General features: G+C 37.9%; 1 protein-coding gene across 3 annotated transcripts in view; it reads right to left on the reverse strand.

Moving 5' to 3' along the window:
• The window catches only part of FILIP1 (filamin A interacting protein 1), a 236,788-nt gene that overhangs the window by 1,922 nt on the left and 211,499 nt on the right, over window positions 1–23,367 (reverse strand). For 2 of the 3 annotated variants that reach the window (XM_064288091.1, XM_023544335.2), the window contains exons 5-6: window positions 14,597–17,402; window positions 9,025–11,316 (exon numbers count right to left, since the gene is read on the reverse strand). In XM_064288091.1, the coding sequence (XP_064144161.1) occupies window positions 11,110–11,316; window positions 14,597–17,402 (3,013 nt within the window). In that variant the 3' untranslated portion in view covers window positions 9,025–11,109. Of the gene's footprint in view, window positions 1–9,024; window positions 11,317–14,596; window positions 17,403–23,367 lie in introns of those variants that run through there. The other variant, XM_064288095.1, reaches the window with a different exon arrangement.

Below are 23,367 nucleotides of genomic sequence, written 5' to 3' on the forward strand. Positions count from 1 at the left end.
ACCCAGATGACTCGCTTTTGACTGTTTCATTTCTGCCAGTGCCAACATTCTGTATATCCTTTGAAACCTAAATATATTTTATAAAAGTCAATAAAAAATACATTGAAATAGTAATTAGAACAGTGCCAGCCACATTATAGATTTTTAATATTTATATTTGATAAATTTTGCTTTTATATTAACCTTTATGCCTCCATGAATATATGTCATCATTTTTTCATTTGCTCATTAGAGAGCTATTTATTGTGGCCCTCCTACATGCCAGGCACTGTTCTAGGCATAGAATTACAGTGGTGAGCAAAAATGAGAGAATCCTGCCATTCCTGAGATTATACAGAGCAGATGAAAGAAAATAACTAAACCTCAGCTAGTTTCTCTGCCTGAGAAATATATTACCTCCCTGCCAACACATGGCGGTGTTATACCAGTGAATACAGAAACTTACGTCAGGATTTATCAATAGCGTGAGGAAATTTCTACCCATTATTTTTGCTTTAATTTCAAATGCCAAGGATTTTCATTTTATTTTTACTTAAGTAGTTAACAACTAAATAAACATTAATTAAATTTATGTCATGATTTTATAAGTTCATGCAAATTATGTATGGTAGATGATCCTTTGTCAAAAAAGAAAATATTTTAAATTGGTTTCATTATCTTTATCACAAGATGACCACTAGGTGGAACTATTTCCATTCCTTCCCTCAACCTTTTGGCTTGAATTTGAGATGACTAGCAAAAAAAAACAAGCAGAGTTAAAATGAAATTATACGTTTATTATACTAGCAAGCAAAGTTAAAACGAAATATATACGTTTATTATACTTAGGAATATTTGGCTACAAAGATTTTATAAAGCTTTAAGACACACATAATTTTTCGCTACAACAGAAACCCTTAAAATCATTCTCATGTTTGTCATTAAAAAATTCTTTCAATTTGAAGAATTTCCTTAAATTTGTTCAGTGCCTAGAAATATTTTAAAAGCTTCAGGCAAAAAATTAATTGAAATACTATGTAGTTAGAAATCAAGGTCTAAGATTAAGTATTTTCTACTAACCACTTTTTCTTTCTCTTTTTTTTCTCTAGTAGATTTCAATATAAAGAGGGCCTAGCTCTCAAAGCTCCCTAGTAGAATTAAAGAATCTTCTCCAGTTTTTGTCCCTTTAGAAAGCATAGACAACACAAATTTAAGAGTCAAATTCAGAATCGTTCTTAATGTGGATGTAATTCAGAATACCTGTGCCCTTGTTTCCTCACTACAAATTCTGGGGCTAGGCTAGTAAACGTCAGTTGCTGTTGAGTTCACTTCGACTCCCGGTGACCCTATATACGCCTTCTCTGAAGTAGGTCACCGGAAGTTTCTGCCAAGGAGTTAGAGGTCGTCTGTAAAGCCTCTTGCAGGCCTAACTTCTGTGTTGCCACATTATCTTCTGCTCTCTTTGAGTCTATAAACTTTAATTCCTAGAGTTGCCTTCTTTTAATCCTAGCATTTTGTCTTCTCCATAATAATAATAGCTTCTCAGAATTAGAATTTGGTGAAAATACATACGGCAAAAGGCTCCATACTATAGAAGAAACAAGGTCTGGGTGAACCAGTACATCTTATTATTGTGTTTAAATTAACAAACTGGCAGCCCATCAATGGTATATATACTAATCCTAGTAATCAGATTATGTTACTAACTGGAATGTCTTAGAAATACTTGACAATATCAGATAACAGTTTATTTTATATAAATTCTACTTAATAAAAGATAGTGCTTAATATTTTTGTGTATAAATTATATAAACTTTATTTAAAAGAATATAATTAAGCCTAAAGTATTTTGTTTTATATACATGAAAATATACTTCATCTTGTTTTTAGAAGTAGTGAGACAATATCTATTTGCTAGGAGCCCTGGTGGCACAGTGGTTAAGAACTTGGCTGCCTAACCAAAAGTCAGCAGTTTGAATCCACCAACAGCTCCTTGGAAATCCTATCAGGGCAGTTCTACTCTGTCCTATACGGTCACTGTGAGTTGGAATCGACTTGATGGCAACAGGTTTTTTTTATCTTTATGCTAATGGCTCTATTAGTTAAAAGTTATTAAACAGATTTATTAAATCTTTATTATCTATGTTTTAGCCAAATCTCAGCTGAACTAGCCAATACACAAAATTTTGAGAAATAAAAAACGTTAACTTAAGCCATTAAATTTTGTGGTGGCATGTTACGTAGGAAATCTATCTGATACATGTGGAGTCCATGATTACCAGTAAAAGAAAAATAATGCTTTGGAGAGTAATGTCATCATTTATATTTAAATTTTAAAAAAGGTAGAATTTCCAAAAGTGCTAGCATTCCCAAGTCTCATCCTGTCTTTTTTATAATTTGATAAAATAATGTTATACATTGTATTAAAGTTATAAAGCCAGTGAGCAAATTTCATTCCAGCTCCTACTGTCCTTCATTTCATCCCAGAACAAGACTCAAATATAGGTCATTTGGGGCCCCTAAGTCGCCTTGGTAAAATCAGGTATAATTCTGTAATAATTTTTTTTTTTCTTTTTACAGATATCATTTTTCTGACACCAGTGATTTCTAGAGTATTTAACGGGCAGATTGGAACAAAAGGCCAGAGTTAATTACCATCTCTATTAACACAAACAAAAAAATTCAAATCAGTTGTGTTGAGTCCATTCCAACTCATGGTGATCCCATGTGTCACCCTCTCTATTAGCAAATTCAAAACAGCAAAGCACTTAAATTTGGGGCCTTTTGATATTCAGACATTTGCTGAGGTAAGTTACTTTTTTCTAATTGGACGGAGAAAAAAAAAAAACCCTAAATCTTAATACACATATAAACATGGGGAAATTGAATTTCTCCGTACTTTTGGCATTTACAGTTTGCCAGAATACATTTACAGACATTTTCCTGTATATGTTTGTCTCAAATGTTATCTTGATGATTCTTCCTTAAGAAATTTTAGATAACACATTAAAAACATTATTCGTTATTATGACATCATCGTGCAATGATGTGGTTTATGAATTAATTATTACAATAGCTGTTAGATAACTTTCATGGAAAGGAAGTTCAATATATTATCAACTCCTAATTATACTTGCCTTGATTTCTGACCTTACTATTCATCATCCTTGAGTGGTATTCCAGAACTATTGGCCAGCCAGATTATTTGAGATCCAAAGTTATATGCACCAGATGGAATTTAGGGAGAAATCTGGGGGGACTGTCTCTTGAGTGCTAAAGTAGGGCAACCTGGCAGTACGTTGGAATTCTGAATCCTCTCAGGAAAGGTCCTTGGCTGTCCAGTGGGAAAGATGTACTCCCTGGAAAGTCAATGCTTCCCTCCCAAGCAATGCATGTGTTTATATTCTGCCAAACTCTCTGCAAGGGAACACTTGAGCTCTCTGAATTTTCAAAATCTGCTCTAGGAAACTCTATGGGCAGTTCTACTCTGTCCTATAGGGTCGCTATGAGTCGGAATTGACTCGATGGCACTGGGTTTGGTTTTTTGGTTTGGCTCTAGTAAATGAGACCAGATCACTTTAATAACTAGACTCTAAGTTCACACACCTAAGATAAAACATAGCAGAAGTTCAACCTACAGCAGGACTTTGCATCAGCAATGCAAGGCTGCTTCATCAAGGAAGACTGCACCCCATGTTATGTAAAACATCTCCTCTTGGAATTTATATCAGTTTGGCTGATTTATGGCCTGTATTCCATGCTCTGTGGTCCTCTGCTTGGAAAGCATTGTGCCACCTTAGGGCAGTGCTGTTCTCTCTACCAGCTATCAAACCCCAGCATTGAACTTGCTGCTCTCAGGGCAATTCATCCACCTTCAAAAATGTCCTATGTTCTATATACCTTTTAGAAGTAGGAGTACCTAGATATTATTACTTTTAAGGTTCTCATTTTCATAAACTGCTTTAGGGTTCAGTACTGTTATTATCACACTCAGAAATTAATCAGAGTTCTGATAAAACATCTGTTTTAAATAGGAAATGCAATAAACTTCCTCTGTTGACTTGGAATTGTATTTCTTATTTTGGATTCGGCTCAGCTAATTAAAAATACTTCCGCTAATCAGTTCTGTCATTTGCTCCAGGAAACTTTTGAACCAGATGATATAAGCTCTCTTGGGGTTTCTCAACCACCTAATAGTTTATTTGCTTCCTTCCAAAACATTTCCCATGCTACCATTGATCAAATCATTCCCTTACCTCCCCAGGTTGCAGGAGTGACCAGCAATCACAGTTATGACTTATCTAGGAGCAATCGAATTTTTATCTAGGAGCCCTGGTGGTGCAGCTCCTGGCTGCTAACCCTTGGAAACTCTATGCGGGCAGTTCTACTCTGTCCTGTAGGGTTGCTATGAGTCAGAATCGACTCCACAGCAGTGGGTTTGGTTTTTAGTTTAGAATCCTTACCTGGAGACCTGGTGGCGAAGTGGTTAAGCACTTAGCCTGCTAACCAAGAGGTTGGTAGTCTGAACCCACCAGCTGCTCTGTGGCAGAAAAGACCTGGTAATCTGCTCTTGTAAAGATTATAGTCTAGGAAATCCTATGGGGGCATTTCTACTCTGTCCTATAGGGTCTCTATGAGTAGGAATTGACTCAACCGCAATGAGCGTAACCTTTATCTCTCACATAGATTTCTATTTCCCCATACAATCAAATCTGAAATAATTCTCCCACCAATAACATTAATTATAAATAAAAAATAGATAAGTATATGAGCTAAGCATGCTCATGTTCTTACTTTTTTTGGACACAGATGCTAAATGCCTAGGTTAATCTAAGTCTATGGCTGGTCACAAAATTGCATGGAAAATTGACGTCATTGTGCTTCTTAGATAAGGACAACGATATTCACCAAAGCATTGTTGAAGAACTTTGATGCTTATAGTTTCTATGTAAATATTTCAATATCTCAAAATTGTTTGGCAATATTATTTTGGCACAGTGAGTGTGGGTGATTTAGTCTATGTATGAATATACACTTGGCTCACTTGAAGTAGTTTTATCATATGAACTAATGTATGAACTGGGAGAAACTGAAGACCTGATTTTTGATCCTGGTTTCATCATTAATAAATGATTAGATGTCTCTAAGCTCAGGATTTTTCTTTTGTTTTATCTTTAACAATAATTATCTTCTTGATCTCTAAGGTCTGGTTCAGCTGTAATGAGCTCTGTGATTTTGCATATCTCTTCATCATACATACATATCCTTAGTGCAAGTAGAGAGGTCAACAATGCTTTTACCAGATAAGCAGTTAATCATTAGTTCTTTTAAAAAAGCATAGCAGTTTCTTTTAAGCTGCTTGCTAAACAATAGCAAAGCATATCATATTATGGCTGTAAGAAGGAACACTGGAATCATAACAGATTATCATTAAACACTAAACTATAAGCCAAGATAAGGTGATTTGCCAAACGTTACACGATATTTGGTGGTAGAAGGGAGTATTAGGCCATTTTTCAGCAATCCCCCTTCTCTGAATGTACACCTTGATATCTATCCTAAATCTGAGTCCTGCTTTTTATTGTTGTTTGGTCCTTTAAAATAAGATCCTCTGTGCCCTGTTTTAGTGGGTCCTTCATGAACTTGAAGCTCATTACAAATCACCTGCAACTTTGTCTTTCCTAAAATGCCCTTGGTGCTCCTCTGGGAGAGTCAAAGAGGGTGAGGAAAGGGCCATTCATAATTCATTCAAGTATGTTTACACCTCACAGAAAGCTCTCAGGCCCCCTTAGTTTCCGTACATGTGATGGCTTCAGAGAAGAAAATGCCCCAGTCCAGGACTCTTGGCTGTTTTACATCCACTACGTGCCATTGTGTCTTTGGGAGGAAATAAAAGTGGTAATGTACACTATCCAGAATAGCAGTGACCGGATTTCCTCTAATTCCACCATCTCTTTACCTTCATGTTCTCCACACATGATTTGTCAGTTCCCTCCGTGTCATTCTCACAGGCTTGCATTGCAGGAAAAAAGGGAGGAAGCAAAAACACTTCTTTCTTCCCAAACTTCCTGCCATCCTTCAGCTCTGGTTTTGTTTCTCTACGGTGAGTGGCAAGCTTTTTACAGCAATGGACAGACCTTTAAACCCGAAGACAGATTCTAAAATAACAGTTTGGCTTCCTAGAGGAGGCAATTTTTAAAAAAGGTTTTAAACAGAGAAGGACACAATCACCAGAAATAAAGGTAGGAGAAAGGGCAATCCAGGCAGAAGGAACAAGCTGAGCAAGTTAAGGAAGGGTGGAATGCTATGACATGCAAGCAATCCTATAAGCCTGGAGTCCAGGGATCCGGACAAGGGAAAAGGAAAGGCACCCAGAGGAGTGAAGAGGTAGAGAGGCCAGGTCACAGAGAGTCTTGAGTGCCATACCAACGGGTTGGCATTGTATTCTCTATGTAATGAGGAACCTTTGGGTTTTTAAATACAGGAGCAATGTGGTCAGTTTTCACTTTGGAAAACAGAGTGAACAATGAATCGGAGAATTTTGAAATTGGACAGTATGAGATCAGACAGGAAGAGTATCAGAGTAATCTAAATGAGAAGTAACTGAAACCTCAACTCAGGCAATGTGTGTGTGTGAAGGGGTGAATAGAAAGGTGGGTTCAGCTGTTAGAGATGTTAGGGGATTAGAATATTCAGGACTTGCTGAATGACTCTACTTGGTGGGTGAGAGAGAAGGAGGAGCCCAACATTACAGATTTTTAGCTTAGGTGACTGGGTAGATGAGGATATCATTGCTGAGATGAGAATAATAAAAGGAACAGACTTGAAAGGGAGATGGGAGAGGTTATGAGAACAGCTTTTAGACAAGTTGAGTTGGAGATGTGCAGTACGAAGTTGGATATGGGGTTAGAGATAGAGGTTTGGGAGCCATCAGCACACGGGTGTTACTTGAAGCCATAGGAGTACACAAAATAACCAGAGTGAGTATGAAGAGTAGGAAAATGGTTCTCAGTAGAACATGGGGCACATCAACCCTTATGATGTATGCATAAACTAAGGAGCCAGCAAGGGAGACTGAGGAGGAGCAGTTAGAGAGGTAGAGGGAGAACCAAAGGAGATAGATGTTTTGGTCACTAAGACAGAGGAGCACAACCTAACTCTACCCCTCACCCTTATAGGAGGCTAGAGATTTATTTCCTGGAAAAACTGACCCAGAGAAGTTCTAGACCAAGGCACAAGAATGGGCAAGGATGAGGCATAGACTGAATGCAGGGGAGTGAAAAAGTTTACAAACTGAACTGTGTGTGAGATTCTCATCCCAGCTCTCCTGATCTATTTCCAGAATGCAGGTAGCCTGTGCCAGGGAAGAGAGGGAAGGATTTTTCCCTAAAAACTACTGGAAGATGTACTTTAAAAATGGATAAATCAGATAGATAGATAGACACATAGCTGGATGATAGGTAGGTAAACAAAAGTAGAAGATAAGAAATCTAGGAAACGGGATTTAACATAGGCAAAAGGACAAGAGGACAACAACTGTGCAGCCAGCCTCGAGGACAACCAGCCCAGACTGAGTAGGGAAACAGAGGGCTGAACTAGGAAGGCTTCCAGGGAAAAATATTAAAGGGATGTGTTTAAGTGTTCATAAAAATTATTGATAGATGTTTGGCACATCTATTGGAGCATTTGAAAAATAAAGAAGATAAGTACACAGAAAACCAAGCAGATGAAAAACAAAGCCGTTTTCTTTTGAAGAATGAAAAGTGGTAAGAAAAAAGAAACGTAATCATCGTATAATACTTGGCTCAGCAAGGAACAGCATTTACATTACCCTGTTATAAACATGGAGCCCTGGTGATATAGTGGGTAAGTGATACAGTTGCTAGCCAAAAGGTTGGCAGTTCAAACTCACCAGCCCCTCCTTGGAAACCCCGGAGGAGCAGGTAGGAAGAAAACACTAAACTTTTATCTGGGTTGGGGAAATTTTGGAACATTTGTACATTCCAATTTACTGGGAAATCCTCTTTGTGTCCCTCTTCCCCTCTCTGCCCTCCCACTTCCCACATGAGTGCACTCTCCTCACCCTGTGGTTTTCCCAAACAGGAAAGTCCCTCTTCCCCAGTATTCTGACTCTATGAGGGAGTGAGAAATTCAATTCTTTTTATGCCTTACTGTCTTCAACATGTTTTCATTTCTCCCATATATATAATTGAACAAATCATTTTTCTCCTAGACTACACATCGAAGCTATTTCTTATTTCTTGAAGATATTCATGTAAGGGATTTGGTAATACCCTCAATGAATACACTAGACTCTCTAAAGTAAGCCCAATTGCCACCCATCAACCCGTCCTCACTGCAAATATAATAGAAATGCCAGTAGAAACTGAATAACCTTGCCTAAGCAGATGCCCTAGACATGAAGCTCACATTTTCAAGAAACGATAAACACTCTTAAGGCCCTGTCCCATATAGGAACATTTCTGGTGCCGTGCATACTAAGTGGCCACCATTATAGTGCGCTGAAATAGTCAGCACATTAAAATAATTCTCAGGAGGGGAGGACCAGGGCCTCTCTGTAGCTGTGCAGATTGTGCCCTGCAGGGTCCCGGGGGCACCATCCACATTGCAGTCTATGGAGATGGCACCCTCTCCCTGTGTTTTCTCAGGGTGGGACCTAAGCAGCAGATGTACATAGCAGTCCTGGTAAGACTCCTTTTATTTAACTAGACAATACATTTCAGGACAAGGAAAAGACTCTAATGTTGTAATCCTATTCAGTACTACAAAAGCACATAAAATTGCATCTTAAAAACATTATATTCACAAATGAAAGCTGAAGTTGGAGTGCATTTAATCCTCCACCTCCTATCCCCAGTGGATTTCATTTCTAGTATGTGGTTTAATGCAAATCTACCCAATAAGTGTAGAGTGGATTCTAAAATTACAAAGAAAAAACTGTCATGGTGGTTGCTCTCTATCATTTCTGAAAAGTGCATGTGTTGTTCTGCCAGGTATTCTTAGCAGTTGTACTTTGTAGGTGGCTCTGTTCCAAGGTCCAGATGTATAAACATCCTGTACATGCACTGTTATGTCTGTCGGAGCACTTTCCCTGTTGATGGTACGGACTTCAGGAGGAAACCATGTAAGATGATGTGAGCAAAAACAGCAAGTGGTAATAACATTATGATAAAAATCACTGCAGAATGGCAGGTAGAGTCAAAAGGAATGGAATGTTTGGCTCTTTGACACCCTCATTTGCTCAAATTCAGTATGTTATGGTGCAGTAACATTGAATACTTGAATGTCCTTGTTTTGAAAGGGTTGGCCATCCACTTTACCAAAGGGATTTTTTTCCCTTTTAATCAAATACAAGTTGGTATTCTAAATGGCAAAATCTCTTGTTTAAACTTGTTTGAAATCTTACTTCATAAACAACCTATTTTCCTGGTCTCTCTCTCTCTCTCCTTCTACCACAAAATCCCATTATTATGGCGTGTCTTTAGCAACATGGTTGCTCAACATTTTTTATTACATATGCTGAGAACTGATGAGCAATAGGTAACAGAGATCTGCTTAAAGTGAGTACAAATACTGTGAGGCATCTACCACCATTGGAGTCCAAGTTCTGCAAGGAATAGGAAATCTGATTGGAAATAAACTTAGAGAAGGGCTTCTTTATCATGAAGTATGATGATAAACACTGATCACACCTTTTTTTTTTTTTTTTAACCTGCCCGTTTATACATATCAAGAACAGATACTATCCAAATAATGTTAGGACCCTCACAATTCAGAAATGGAAAAACAAAAAAAATCTGTAACTTTGTAGTTAATTGCATTTTCGTAAATTTCACCCAATAGACTCAAAAAACTGGACAAAGGTGCTGCTGACATGAGACCTTGTATGCTAAGCTGCGGGTTATTAGCCTTGAGCTCATTTGTGGTTATTTGACTAAGAAGCACAATTTTCACTTTAACATGGTTAATCTCCTTACAAAGACACCTGGCATTTTGCATTCACCCTGTTTCATGCTTATTAAAAAGCATGCTTAAAATTAATGAAAATGATACAAACAAGGAAAACTGACAGGAATAATCACTTCTTCACACCACACTCAAACACACACACAGATACACACATCCCAAATCATGAGCTGGTTCTACATTTGCAAGTTAAGTCCACACTTGAGTGAGGATAATATTTGAATTCAATTAAGATATTTACGATGTCATTCCCCGCGCCCCCTCCTCCCTGGCATTAATGTCTGAGAATTTACTTTCTGCTATTTGCTATCCATTACAATCTCTGTTGAGCTAAAAGGGCCATTTGGCAGCTCTATTCAAACTGCCCCACAATTTAAATCAGTTGCACACTTGAATAGAGTGTGAGTCTGACATTAATGGTTCTCAAATTATTGTCTATGAAATTCTGGGAATCTTGTGGAGGCAGCCAAAATTTTTACAACACACACACACAAATAAGTAAAACTCTGTTTTGGGGATTCCATATTTCATTTCCATTTTATTTCATGTTGAACTTATTTCCTGAAATCATCTTGGAGGCTTTTGTTTTTGAAAAATTTAGAAGTCCAGACCCTGTGATAGCCATGAGATGTTTTTTCCAGCACGTGAAGCAAATTCAGGACTTGATAGAGGCAAATGACAACTGTTAAAACTATTTCCTATTTCATAATAGCATTTTTGAAAAAAAAAAATTTGTAGAACAAGGCTTTTAAATTTGGATTACATTTAAGAACTATGGGAGCCAGCCTTGGAGATCTTGTGATCCAGCATTTTACTGATGAAGGAACTGAGGCTCAGGTGGGTTAACTGATTGATGTGTCCACTTGTCTAGAAGCAAAACTTGGGCTAGAAGCCAGGTCCTGCCTCAGGCCCAGTGTCCTTAAAAAACCACACTGCAAACAGTATTTTTGCCAATTAGTTCTATTCCCTAGTATCGAAACAAATGTACAGATTAGAAAAGACACATGGTTATTAGTTGGTTATTTTATAAACGAGCTATTGAAACCTTAAATTAGTACATGTAAAGAGTTGGCACTAACAGACGAAGGTTCGTTTTCACGGCAGCAGTAGCATCTGCACAACATACCCCCTTAGCCACTGCCCTCAGCCCTTCCCCCCTCCAAGAGAGGTAGTGCTGCCGGCTGCAGATTTCTTCAGCTCTATTTTCATAGACTGAGACTCAGCTCGAGGCTCGAATTTGGTCAGATTTCCTGCTCCTGGAGCTGCCACTACTGGTTTTCCTGCTTTCATACCTTTTGACATAGGAATGCGGGTGGGTGTAGGCCGCTGGGATGACCCTTCTTGTCCTGACTGTAAGAGAGGAAATCAGAGACACAAAGGAGGTGTTGGTGAGTTTCCTCTGGTTCTGTCATCAGTCTGAACATTAGCAAGACCCTTGATACACAGGAACACCCACAGATGGCACCTCCCCAGATAAAAGAATTGCAAGAATTGGAAGAATCTTGATAAAAGAATTGTAAGAAACTTGGAATCAGTATCTAGTCTACTCTGATTACCTCCCTTTCCTTCTCTTGAAATATCTATCCCAAACTTCCTCTTCTTCTCAAGTCCCTAACCTACCTCCTTTACCCTTACACTAAATGAAAATATAGGCCACCTTGGGAAAGTTTACTCTGGCTATCCCCAAATTATCTTCAGTCTCCCTCCATCCCTCTCTCCTGTGCTGGAGACCCCAACCCTTCCATTCTCATCAGGACTTTTCTCACTTCGTTAAACCCACAGGCATGTTCAGTTTTCTCTCTGAAATAACGTCTATTGCCAAGGTCAATGATAACTTCCTCATAATGTCAGAATTTTCTCATTTTTTTTGTTGTCACCTGCTGGCCACACCTTCCTTCTTAAAATGCTCCTAGAACTCCCTTGCTGTATTCACCTCCTGTCTCTGACAGCTCCTTTTTAATCTCTTTTGCTGGCTCCTTGTACAATCTTGCTCATCCTCTAAACGTGAGTGTCACTATGTTCCATTCTCAGCCTTACTTTTATTTTTCACATTCACGCTGAGAACTGCCTGTTATCACCCTTCGTGTCCGTGAGTCCCAGGATCTCTAGCCTTCAAAAAAGCTCTCCTAAATTGCATGCTTGTATTTCCAACCACTTGCCAGATATTTCTAATGCCCCCAGGCATCGCAAATCTAACATGCCCCAAACATGACTTATCTTCTACCTCAGTTTGTTCCCCTATGTATCTCATCCTGCCCACTCAAGACTGCCAACCCAGAAACCTCAGAGCCACTCTCTATACTCAATTGTCATGAAATCTTTTTGATTCTATTTTTAATATATCTCCTTTCCTCTACCATCGTTCAAGTTAGCGTACTATCTCCAGCCTATAGAATTGCAACAGCGTCCCTGTCCTCAATCTGTCTCTTCTAATCTATCCTTTAAATTGTTTTCTAGATGGATCTTTCTAAAACATAAATAATAGAATGTCTCTGTAATGCTCACTGCCCTTTCAATGACTCCCTTGTCTACACTATAAGACGAAGTGTCAGTTTCATAGGAAGAGATGCGTTCCCTTCCGTATCTGACCCCGGTTTGCCTCTCCATTTCCTGCTCTTGTATTTTCTTCCTGTGCCCCGACTGTTAAAGCACAATGGGACGGCTCACCATTCCTCAAATATTCCAGGCTTTCTCACACAGCCATGCCTTTTCATGTGGTGTTCCCTCTACATGCTAATTCCTTTTTCCTTCTTGAAAACCCTCCTTATCTATGAAAACCTTCTCTTTTGTGAAGCTTTCTCTAGTGGTTCCATATTTCTATTACAGAACCACTACATAGTTTCCAATTTGCCTCTCCCACAAAATCAAGAACTTCTAAAAGACAAGGGACATGTCCTTTTCATCTTTGTATGCCAATACCTAGTCTGGTGCCTAATGTGTAAGAAACTTGGTAAATACTGAATGAATAAATGCAGAAATGAACTAGCCTCACTGTTCAAATTCTAATAGAAGTGTCCCAAACCTTTTGCTACCCCTGAATTTTATGGGCTCTGATATACCTGAAATAAGTGAGTTATCATGCAGGCCTTAGAATTCTTAGACAGTTGATTTGAAATCCTATTTGTGCATAGAGTTTAATCAGTAGTCAAAAACATTGCTACACAGGGTAAGGCTATCTTGAGCTGACACTTGTAATGGAAATAAGATTTTACAGCAGAAAATCTGCCCTCAGAGGTGCTTAGAAATTACTGCCGTGATTACAAAAGCCTAAATGTGACACAGTAGTCTTTTGCTTTATCTCTATGAGAGACTGGCTTGATAATCTTCAGTTACAACCATTTACACTTCTACTGTCTTTACATAAAATGTAGCAGAAACAAGCAAGACTCTGCACAGCCAAGCTATCCTCTAAAAAATAATTAAAAGAAAAAAAGCTATCCTCTGTGTGCCCTAAAAAGCAGTTCCGAATCATTTGCGAAGGGCGAGCAATTCTGAGTGCTATTTGGCTTCTGCAGAGCCGATAAATAAAAGCTATACTGGCAAAGCAATTAGTAATTCATACTCTGAAATCTGTCCTGAGTCTATGTTTGTACAAGAAGAATTAAAGTAAATGATATTGAGGGTGTGTGAAAAAAAGCCACGGTTTCTATAATTAAATAACAAACTTCCTGTAGAGTTTTCAAAACTTGCTGTAGAATTTATTCAGAGTCCAGGGATCATAAGAATTTCTACCCTATTAGTTGAAATAAATAATTGCTACATGCTATTCCATAATTGGAGCCCTGGTGGCACAGTGGTTAAAAGCTCAGCTGTTAACCAAAAAGTCAGCAGTTCAAAACCACCAGCCGCTCCTTGGGAACGCTATGGGGCAGTTTTACTCTGTCCTACAGGGTTTTGGTGCAGTTCTATTCTGTCCTATAGGGTTGTTATGAGTCAGAATCGACTCAACAGCTATGAGTTTTTATTCCATAATTATATTTACCAATTTGTCCCCAATCTATGAAGACAATCGCTGAAAATATTTGGAAAAATAGAATTTATTTTTAAGCTCTGGTTTTTATACTTTGGAAATGCTTTCTTATGATTGTTTATTTAGCCTTCCAGCTAGTTATTATACAAATGTTTACCAAGCACCTACTTTCTGCAAAGTACTATAAATAAAATATTCATTTTTGCTTTTAAAAATATTTTTATATTGAATTCTTTTATTTTTTACTTATGTTGACTATTTTAGGTTATAGAAATAATAATGTAGCAACAGTTTCAATCCACCCTGTATATTGACTATTTCTCCTAGTGTCTCCACTTTAAGAAGTATTTTCAATACAATAATCAAATTTTAAACTTGCTATTATTATATGCTGCCATTTTAAAGAGACCATCTTTGAAAGCATTTTTGGGTTTCCATAACTTACCTGAAAAAAATCCCCTCAAAATTATCCCAGTTTATCAAAATATTAGATGATTTTCTTTTCTCGGGACAGTGTAGACAGTCCTCTAGAGAATGTTTGTTAGCGGCCTCATGGAGTGAGAGGCTTGTGGTTCTGTCACATTGGGCATGTGGGGTTAGTCTCACTGCTCACCTCGCTGACCCTCCACTGGCCTGCACTTTGGAACCTCTTCTACTCACCACTGACTGGGTTCCTCGAGTGGATGAAGTTGTGACTGGTGTAATGGTGATAGTGCTTGTCACTTTGCTCGCACCAGGCCGTGATGAAAGATGGTTCCTGGGAGAGCGAAGGACAGTGCCAGTGGAAACTTCTTTTTCAGTTGTCACGTTGACTGGCCGGACAGTAATAACAGGACTTGCTCCTTCAGCTGAAGTCCCAGGAGATCGTTTAAACTGAGAACCTAAGTGAATGTGAATTTTATTGTCTTCCGTGGTTATGATATTGGCATTGGAGTTGTATTTCCTTACTGGTGTTGGAACAGTTTGTTTTTCTGGGGTGACTTTGAGGACAGTCCTTCCCATGGGCATTTCCTGGGATTCAGGAGAGACAGCTATCTCGGCTGGTGCTGCTGATGTAGACACTGTCATTATCTGAATGGGGGATGTGGGTCTGTCTGCAAATGCACCTCTTCCACTATCTGGGGTCTTCTCTCTGGAAAATGTAGTAATTGTGACTGGAGACATGGCTCGTTCTGTACCAAGAGTAGTATCTCCACTTTTTGATTTTTGAGACATTACATTTGGTGATGGAATAATTGTTATCCTTGGTTTCTGATTCCCTAAGGTAGGAATGACAGTGGTGCTAGAAAAAAATTCTTCAGATGTTGGGCTCGTTATCTCCAAAGTGGCAGTACTGTTCTCATGGTCTGGAGTCACTCGAATATGCAGAGGCTGACCCTGCTTTGGTGAAAGGACTAGCTCTCCTGGGTGCCCTGGACTGGAATTTGCTCGAGGCCCTTTCTCCTGAGTGATCGTGGGCCCATTTTCCCTTTTTCTCATCCATGGAATCCAAGACTTTCTCATAGTGAGCTCATTTGCTGCTGGAGGATACCTGTCTAGAACAGAGGATCGCTCCATAGGTTTTTTCAATCCTACCTGTCGAAGATTACTCATGATATGATTTTCCTCTTGAAAGGATTTCCGTATAAACACAGCAGGAGTTTCCTCCTCTGCTGCTTCACTGCCAACGGCATCAGTCTGTACTCCTGTCGATGTTACAGGAACATCCACCATTCTTCTTCCATTCACACTGGGTCTGAGAGCTCTACTATACCGCTTAGAAAGCTCCAACTCTTTGGTCAAATTGAGGACCTCCTGCCCCATGTTTTTGTTCTTATTTTCTTCTTCCATAAATCTTTGTTGAAGGACAGAATAATCCACCTGGAGCTGAGAAAGCTGATCTTCTTTATTCATTAGCTCATGAATCTTCTCTTTAAGAGCTTGGACTTCGGCTTTTAAGTCTCGACTTTTCGCTTCTTCCAACCGAAATCTGTGTCTCAGCTCAGCTTCCTGGCTCACAGCCTCACCTTTCTCTATTGCTTTATTCTTGGCAATTTGGTGCTTTATCTCTTCTAGCTGTTGAGAAAGGAAATTAGCCTTATCCTGCTCAGTTCTAAATTTCTGCTCCAGCTGATCATATTCATCCTCTGTCTTCATCAAATCCCCTTCGACCACCTCCAACTGTTGGAGACGTTTCTTCAATCTCTCGATTTCAAGTGTTAGTTCTTTAATCTTGTTATCTTCCGGGCAGATGAGTTCAGGTCCTTTTCGAGATCTTCCCCTTGTTATTTCTCTTTCTACTTCCTCTATACCATCAAGTCTCTTCTTTAATAAATCAACATTGCAGCTTAATTCAGAAGATTTTTCTTCTTCACTTTTCAGTTTGCCTATTAACTCATCTCTTTCTTTTGTCAAATTATATACCTTTTCCTCCATTTCAGATTTCAGTTTTAAAAGCTTTTTACTTTCTTCAATTAGTTTTTCAGTTACATCCATAACCTTTCCTTGCTCTACCTTAAAATTTTTATTGAGACCATCCACTTTCCTTTCTTCTTGCTTTATTTTTTCCATCATATTCTTCCTTTCATCAACCAGCATCACAGTAAATGATTTCAACTTTGTAAGATCATCCTTTAGGCTTAATTCAGCTTTTTCCAGTCTACTTTCAGAACATTCAAGTTCTTTAACTCGACTCTTAACCACCTCCAATTCATTTAGCAGATCTTTGGTTAAGTTCTTTTCTTTCTCCAGATTTAAATGTAGCTGAGTGCATTCAGATTTACTCTTGCTAAATGCTTCTTCCAATTTCTCCAGTTCAGACATTCTCTTCTGTAACTTCTCAACCTCAAGTTTGAGCTCCTTACTGTGGTGTTCTTCCTCTTGCAGCTTCTTCCTCAATTCCCTACACTGGGATTCAGTTTTAGTGATCTCCTCATCTTTACCTTCCATTTCCAACACACGCTTTCGCAGATTTTCCACTTCTGCCATGAGGCTGGAGTTTCCACATTCCCCTTTGGCAATTTTATCTCTTAATTCCTGAAGTTCTTCCTCTGCCTTTTGAAGATTTTTGTTGGTTTCTTCTAGCTCCTCAATTCTTTGACTTAAGCCAACCAGCTTAAGTCTAAGTTGTCTGTTGTGAGACTCTTGATTAGCCAATTTAGCATTCATCTCTTCATGCTCTTGAGAGAACCTTGAAGCCTTGTGTTCAAAGTCCACTTCTAACTTGAGCAATTTCTGCCTGTCTTCTTTGGATTTGGAAGTAATGGCTTTCAGCTTTTCTTCTTCTTCCCTCAGTTTTTGAGTAAGATCCTGTACCTTCTGGCTTTGCAGACCAAGTTGCTCAATATGCATTTGTCTTTCATCCACCAACATGAGTGCAAAGGACTTGAGTTTGACAAGCTCATCTCTTAGTTTATTGAGCCGTTTAGCATTTTCCTTTTCTTTGCGGGCTTGGTAAGCCTTTTCTTGTTCAAGGAGCTTTTTCAACCTAGAAAACAAAACAATTATATATTAAAAGATTAATTAGCAAATAGGTTTGTCTTAGATATTAAAAAACAAAATACTACCATGATAAATCCCTTAATAATTGCTATATTATCAAGGCTTAACAAATAGCCAGTAAGGTAGAAGTCAGGATATTGTTTACCCTTAAAGAGAAGTTGGTGCTGGAAGGGGGCATGAGGAAGGCTCTTGGGGTGCTAGTTTTTGTTTCTTGATTTACACGCTGGTTACACTGGATTGTTCAGTTTGTGAAAATTCAGTTAGCTGAACATTTATGGCATGAATACTTTTCTGTACTTCAAAAAAATAATCATGACATAAAACTTAGGTTGTATAATAATAATTACTATTTATATAGTGTATTCTGCATCCCAGGCACTAGTCTTCATTTTATCCTCACAGCAACCCTACAAGACATGTACTGCTACTGTCATCCCCATGAGGAAAATGAGTTACAGAGATTATGTAACTTGCCACACGTCACACAATCATTAAGTGGTATTACTAGGATTCAAACTTAGGCAGTAAGATTCAGAAACCCATGCTCCTCACCTCTGTATCGTATAACTTCTTGCAAGAGACAAGGGAAGTTTAAATGGAAAAAAAGTCCCCAAAAAGGAGAACCTTCAAAGTTTTTCTTATTTTTTGGACCCTTGTAACAAACTCTGCCACTATCACCTGATAAGACAATGCAAAATGGGCTTTCTGGTACCAAAGCTAGTTGACACAGCTGATTTTAACTGACACCAGAGCTGGTACAGCATCTTGTCCCAGTTTTCTGATTTAAATAATTTCTGTTTGATAGAAAACTAGGTGGGGAGGAAATTCCAGCAACTGTAATTTGAAAAATGTGCTAGCTACAGCAATTATTAATGTTTCACATTATGAAATGTATTTTCTCTCTGGTACTCATGTAAGCTGTAAAAAGTAGAAGTGTAAACATACCAGAGTAACTATTGCCCACTCTTGTTTGGTCAGTTAAGTTGCACTGATTTTTAACAGTTATTTTCATATAATCATAAAAACAGAGTTAAAATAATCATATTCACCATATGTTAGTCTAAGAATGCATTTTAGTAATTAATGTGTTTATAATAGAGGCAAGTTATGAACAACTACTAAAACACATTCATTTAAGTGCATTTGATTCTTTCAATATCTTTTGTACCTTGTTTATTCTGAATGATTTACTTAATATTTATGATTAGGTTAGCTAACAGCCAAATAGATAGCATTTAAGAGTTTCCCATTGCATTGAGCAAGAAATGACTGGATATATATTAAAAGCTACTTATCAAATCCAGTGTCAGATAAAAATTTCTATAGAAATGATCCTGATGATGCCATTAAGATTTTTTATAGAATTTATTTATATCAAATACACCCTTATGTCCAAACATCAATTTAACTAAATATATATCTTCCAAAAAATCGTTATAACTTTATCCCTAAAATGGGAGAAAAAAGATTGTTTTCAAATCCTATGGATTTGCATGAATACTATAATAGCTTCACTAAGTGTGGTCCTTAATGTGTAATAAGGGCATTTTATTGATTATCTCATTTTACTTGGAGTCCAAACAACTAAAAATACTGTCACAGAACCATAGACTAAGAAAGACACAAGGAGCTATCATCAATATAAATGGTCCATTTTCAATTCCTTGATCTTAACTATCAGTGCTATATTCATTGAAAATATCAGTTTTTAATTCTAAACTTAAAATGTTAAAACTTCTAAAAATTTTTTTAAGTATACTTTTTGTTTCCACAAAATGGTTACTATGCCTGTTAGAAGCAGTGAATTGGAGTGGCTAAAAATACAGCCTTTGGAGTCAGACAGAGAGTTTGAATTCTGGCTCTGCCACTTTGCAACCTCTGGCCAATTACTGAAACTCTCTCACTCTCAGTTTTCTCACCTGTAAAAGGAGGATGAAGGGATGCTAATAAATAATACCAACCTCAAAAGATAGTTTAGAAGATTTCGATAGAATTAAGTGCTGACGTATAGATTCAATACGTGGATGTAACAAAACAGAAACAAATATAAAACCTGGAGCGTATGCTGTTCTTTCAGACTGAAGATTATCCAGTGTTTTTTTAGGTCATTATTCTGTCTTTGATTGTAAAGCCCAGGGCATGAATCTTTCAGCCAGAGAAAAATCTACTGACCTGTAGGAAGTACTGTGAGGTAGAGCATGACCTTGGCAAAGTGCCACACTCATTCTGAGGACAAGGAATTTGGCTTTCAGGAAAGCCCATTTTTCCGGTCCTTCTAACTGTGATTACCCCACTCAATCTCTTTTTCTGGACACATTACTTGTTCCTCTCTTCCCTCTTTTATCATATCTTAAACTATCTTAGTTAAAGTGGACCTAACAGCAATACATGTCCCATTCTCTGCGTGCTCCCAAAATTTATTTTCCCAGATGGTATGATCAGATCCAGGTCCGTGGTAAAGTCACATGGGGAAGACTCAGTCAGGACAGCCTGCCAAACAGCCTTCCTCACCAGGTTACCTGCATTGAGCTTTGCATCTAAACTTCTACAGACAGGACATTGGGAATGGGAATGATGGGATGAATCATGAAGACTTTGCAAAAGGTAACTGGCATGGGCTTTGGGAATGACTACTCACAAGAGGAAAAGAGAGAAAGAAAGAAAAAAATTACTACAAGGCTTTAGGTCTGAATGATTGTGAATCATGGCACCTATAACAGAGATAGGAAAAACATGTGGAAAAGAGATTTGGTTAAAAAAAAAAAATTGAGGCAACAGCGAGACAGTCAAGTTGAAAAGTGTACTAGGCAATTAGAAATGTAGTGTTTTGGAGATAAGACCTATCAATTTTATATTCCATATATATCTTAACTGATTTAGCCTAGTGCTTCCCAACGCCATTGCCCCAGTTCAAGCTTAAGCAACAGCCTCCTGACTCATTGCTTTACAATCTCAGCTGTACCACTTATTTGTCTTGAGATCTTGGACAAGTGACTTTATCTATATATGTTAACATTCACACCTATATAATAGGCATCAAAATAGTGCTTAAAAAACCAAAACCACTGCTGTTGAGTTGATTCCGACTCATAGCAACCCTAGAGGACAGAGTAGAACTGCCCCATAGAGTTTCCAAGGAGTGCCTGGGGATTTGAACTGCTGACTTCTTGGTTAGCAGCTGCAGCACTTAACCACTATGCCACCAGGGTTTCCAAAATAGTGCTTAACTCATAAGATTTGTGTGAGGTGCATATGAGTCAATATATGAAAGCACTTAAAGCAGTGCCTGGCATATAATAAGTATATGTCTATATATATTGCTGGTGGTGCAGTGGTTAAGTGCTTGGCTGCTAAACAAAAAGGTTGGCGGTTCAGAACCCACCAGCAGCTCCACGGGAGGAAAAAAAACTGGCAATCTGCTCCCATAAAGATTAGAAAACGGCCTAGGAAACCCTATGGGGCAGTTCTACTCTGTCATATAGGGTTACTATGAGTTGGAATTGGCTCAAGAGCATACAACAACGTGTGTATGTATATGTATATGGTTCTAACTCATGGCAACCACACGTGTTACAGAGTAGAACCGGTCTATAGGATTTTCTTGGCTGGATTTTTTTTACAGAAACCAATCACCAGGCCTTCCTTCCATGGCACCACTGGGCAGGTTTGAACAATTGACCTTTAGGCTAGTAGTTGAGCACAAGATTTTTTTAATGACTTTTAGCTATCTTTATATCATTGTTATTATTCTCACCCAAATACAAACACTTATCAACTTATTATATTTTAATATCTGCCTATCTCTGTTAATACAAGTTCCGTGAAGGTCTGCCTTGTTTGCCCTCATAACCTAACACTATGCCTGCCATATAGGTGGTGCTCAAGAAATATTGACTGAATAGATAATTGAGAGGAAGAATGAATAAACAAATTGGAGCTAGAAACACAGATTTAGAAGACAACTATATAGAGATAAGGTACATAAAGCCCCACACAATGCTGAGCTAAGTATAAATTTTTGTTGAATGGATATTAAGGTTGTTATCAGGCCAGTTATTTGATATTAATATTGGCTATTAGACAATGGGAGCCCTGGTAGCACAGTGGTTAAGTACTATGGCTGCTAACCAAAAGGTCAGCAGTTAGAATCTTCCATCCCTCCTTGGAAACCCTATGGGGCAGTTCTATTCTGGCCTATAGGGTCTCTACAAGTCAGAAACGACTCCATGGCAATGGGGTTGGTTTTGGTTTATTAGACAATGAGTGTCTCTGAATCTAGTGAGTAACGGCCTTGAGGAATGTGGTCATTCTAATTGTCAATCCCCTAGAAAAGAGGGGACTGGGAAACCTCAAATGAGAAAAGGAGCCCTCTTCATGGGGGCTGAGCAAACTATCCCTGAATATCTGTCTTTAGTACTGGAGAGTGAACAACCTCCAGACAACCTACAAAATGGCTTTGGAAATATCAGAACCCTGAACAATATTTTTAGATCAAGCGGAGTTGAGGCTTTTTGCATCTCTCACAGGTTTTTGTGTTTAGTTGTTTGTGTGCCTTTGTTTGTGTGCTTTTGTTCTTTTTTAAAAAAAGTTCCAATCTCTGCTACAGTGAAAAAAGGGAAGGGATTTGATGCAAATTGAACGTGAGCTCTTTGTTGGTACAGCAGGCCCTGGGATCTAATGAGAGAACAATGATAATTAAAATGAAAGGAATTCCAGGAGGAAGAAGAACAGAGGTGATGTAGAGCCATCTTGTCAGTCATTCCTCCCTACACGGATACTCTTGCGTGCTAAAGCTTGATGATTCTTGGATTTTTATTTCAATAAGGGAGGGGATATTCCCTTAGACATGGAATAAACAAGAACTCCAAGAAAGAAAACATGTAGAAAGAAAAAAAGTGGACGGAGAAAAAAGCTTTGGGAAATGCCTAAAATTAAGGGGTAAAAAGAATGAGAAGGAGCCACCAAAGGCCAATCCAGAGTGATATGAGGAGAGAGAAGAACAAGGAGCAACATGGTAGTCAAAGGTAGAGAATTTCAGAAGGCAGGGATAGGTACTTGTCTCCCTTTATCTACCTCCCCAATCAATTTAGCATTCTACTGTGGGATGTTTTTTCTTCCTTTCGTTATGTCTAGAAATTCTTATTTTACATAACACAAGCATTAACATGTAATTGTTCACAAAACAGAATGAATATGGCATATTACGTCCCATTTTCCTAATTTATGCTTCAATTAATTTTCTCTACATTATTGGGCACTCTTGTCCATGTAATTATGCTATTTAAAAGGCAGAATAAGAAAATTTTAGTGTTGCTAGTGCCTACTAAACTTACCATCTCTACTCCACTCACTTCTCTGCCCACCTTGCTATTTTCCAAAAGTCCCCAGGAACTCTGATTCTAAATATAATTAGCATAAAAAGGAAACAAACCAGAAGCCCAAGGCTGAGAAGATGAATTAGTACCCTGATTCTCCTCAGCAGTTACAGGCAAAGCCGTAAGTATCTTAAAATCAAATTTATTTTTGGCAAGTTCTTAATTTTCTCCAAGCATTTATCTTATATAGTGGACAAAGGAAGACCAGTAAATGATCTAATAGGTTTTTCAGAATTCTTTTGCCTTTCTTAACAATTATTCTTAAACATATTCCTCATTTCTCTTTTCATACTTTTATAACTATATATGTTTTTATCTTGCAATCTGTAATTTAAAAACATGTGTATTTATTTATTTAATAATTATAATTATTTAATTTATATGTTATATAATTATCTTATTTGTTTACATTTTATTTAATTATAATAATTACTTATTAATTATTCACAAATTTAATTATATTCAATTAGAAGAGTATAAAAGTACAGGCCCAAATGTCCTATATTATGGTCGTTGATGATGTGTACATTTACCAAGATTCATCAAATTGTACACTTAAAATTGGTGAATTTGTTG

The sequence above is a fragment of the Loxodonta africana genome, chromosome 1 (assembly GCF_030014295.1).
Source record: "Loxodonta africana isolate mLoxAfr1 chromosome 1, mLoxAfr1.hap2, whole genome shotgun sequence".
In the NCBI taxonomy this organism is placed as follows: domain Eukaryota; kingdom Metazoa; phylum Chordata; class Mammalia; order Proboscidea; family Elephantidae; genus Loxodonta; species Loxodonta africana.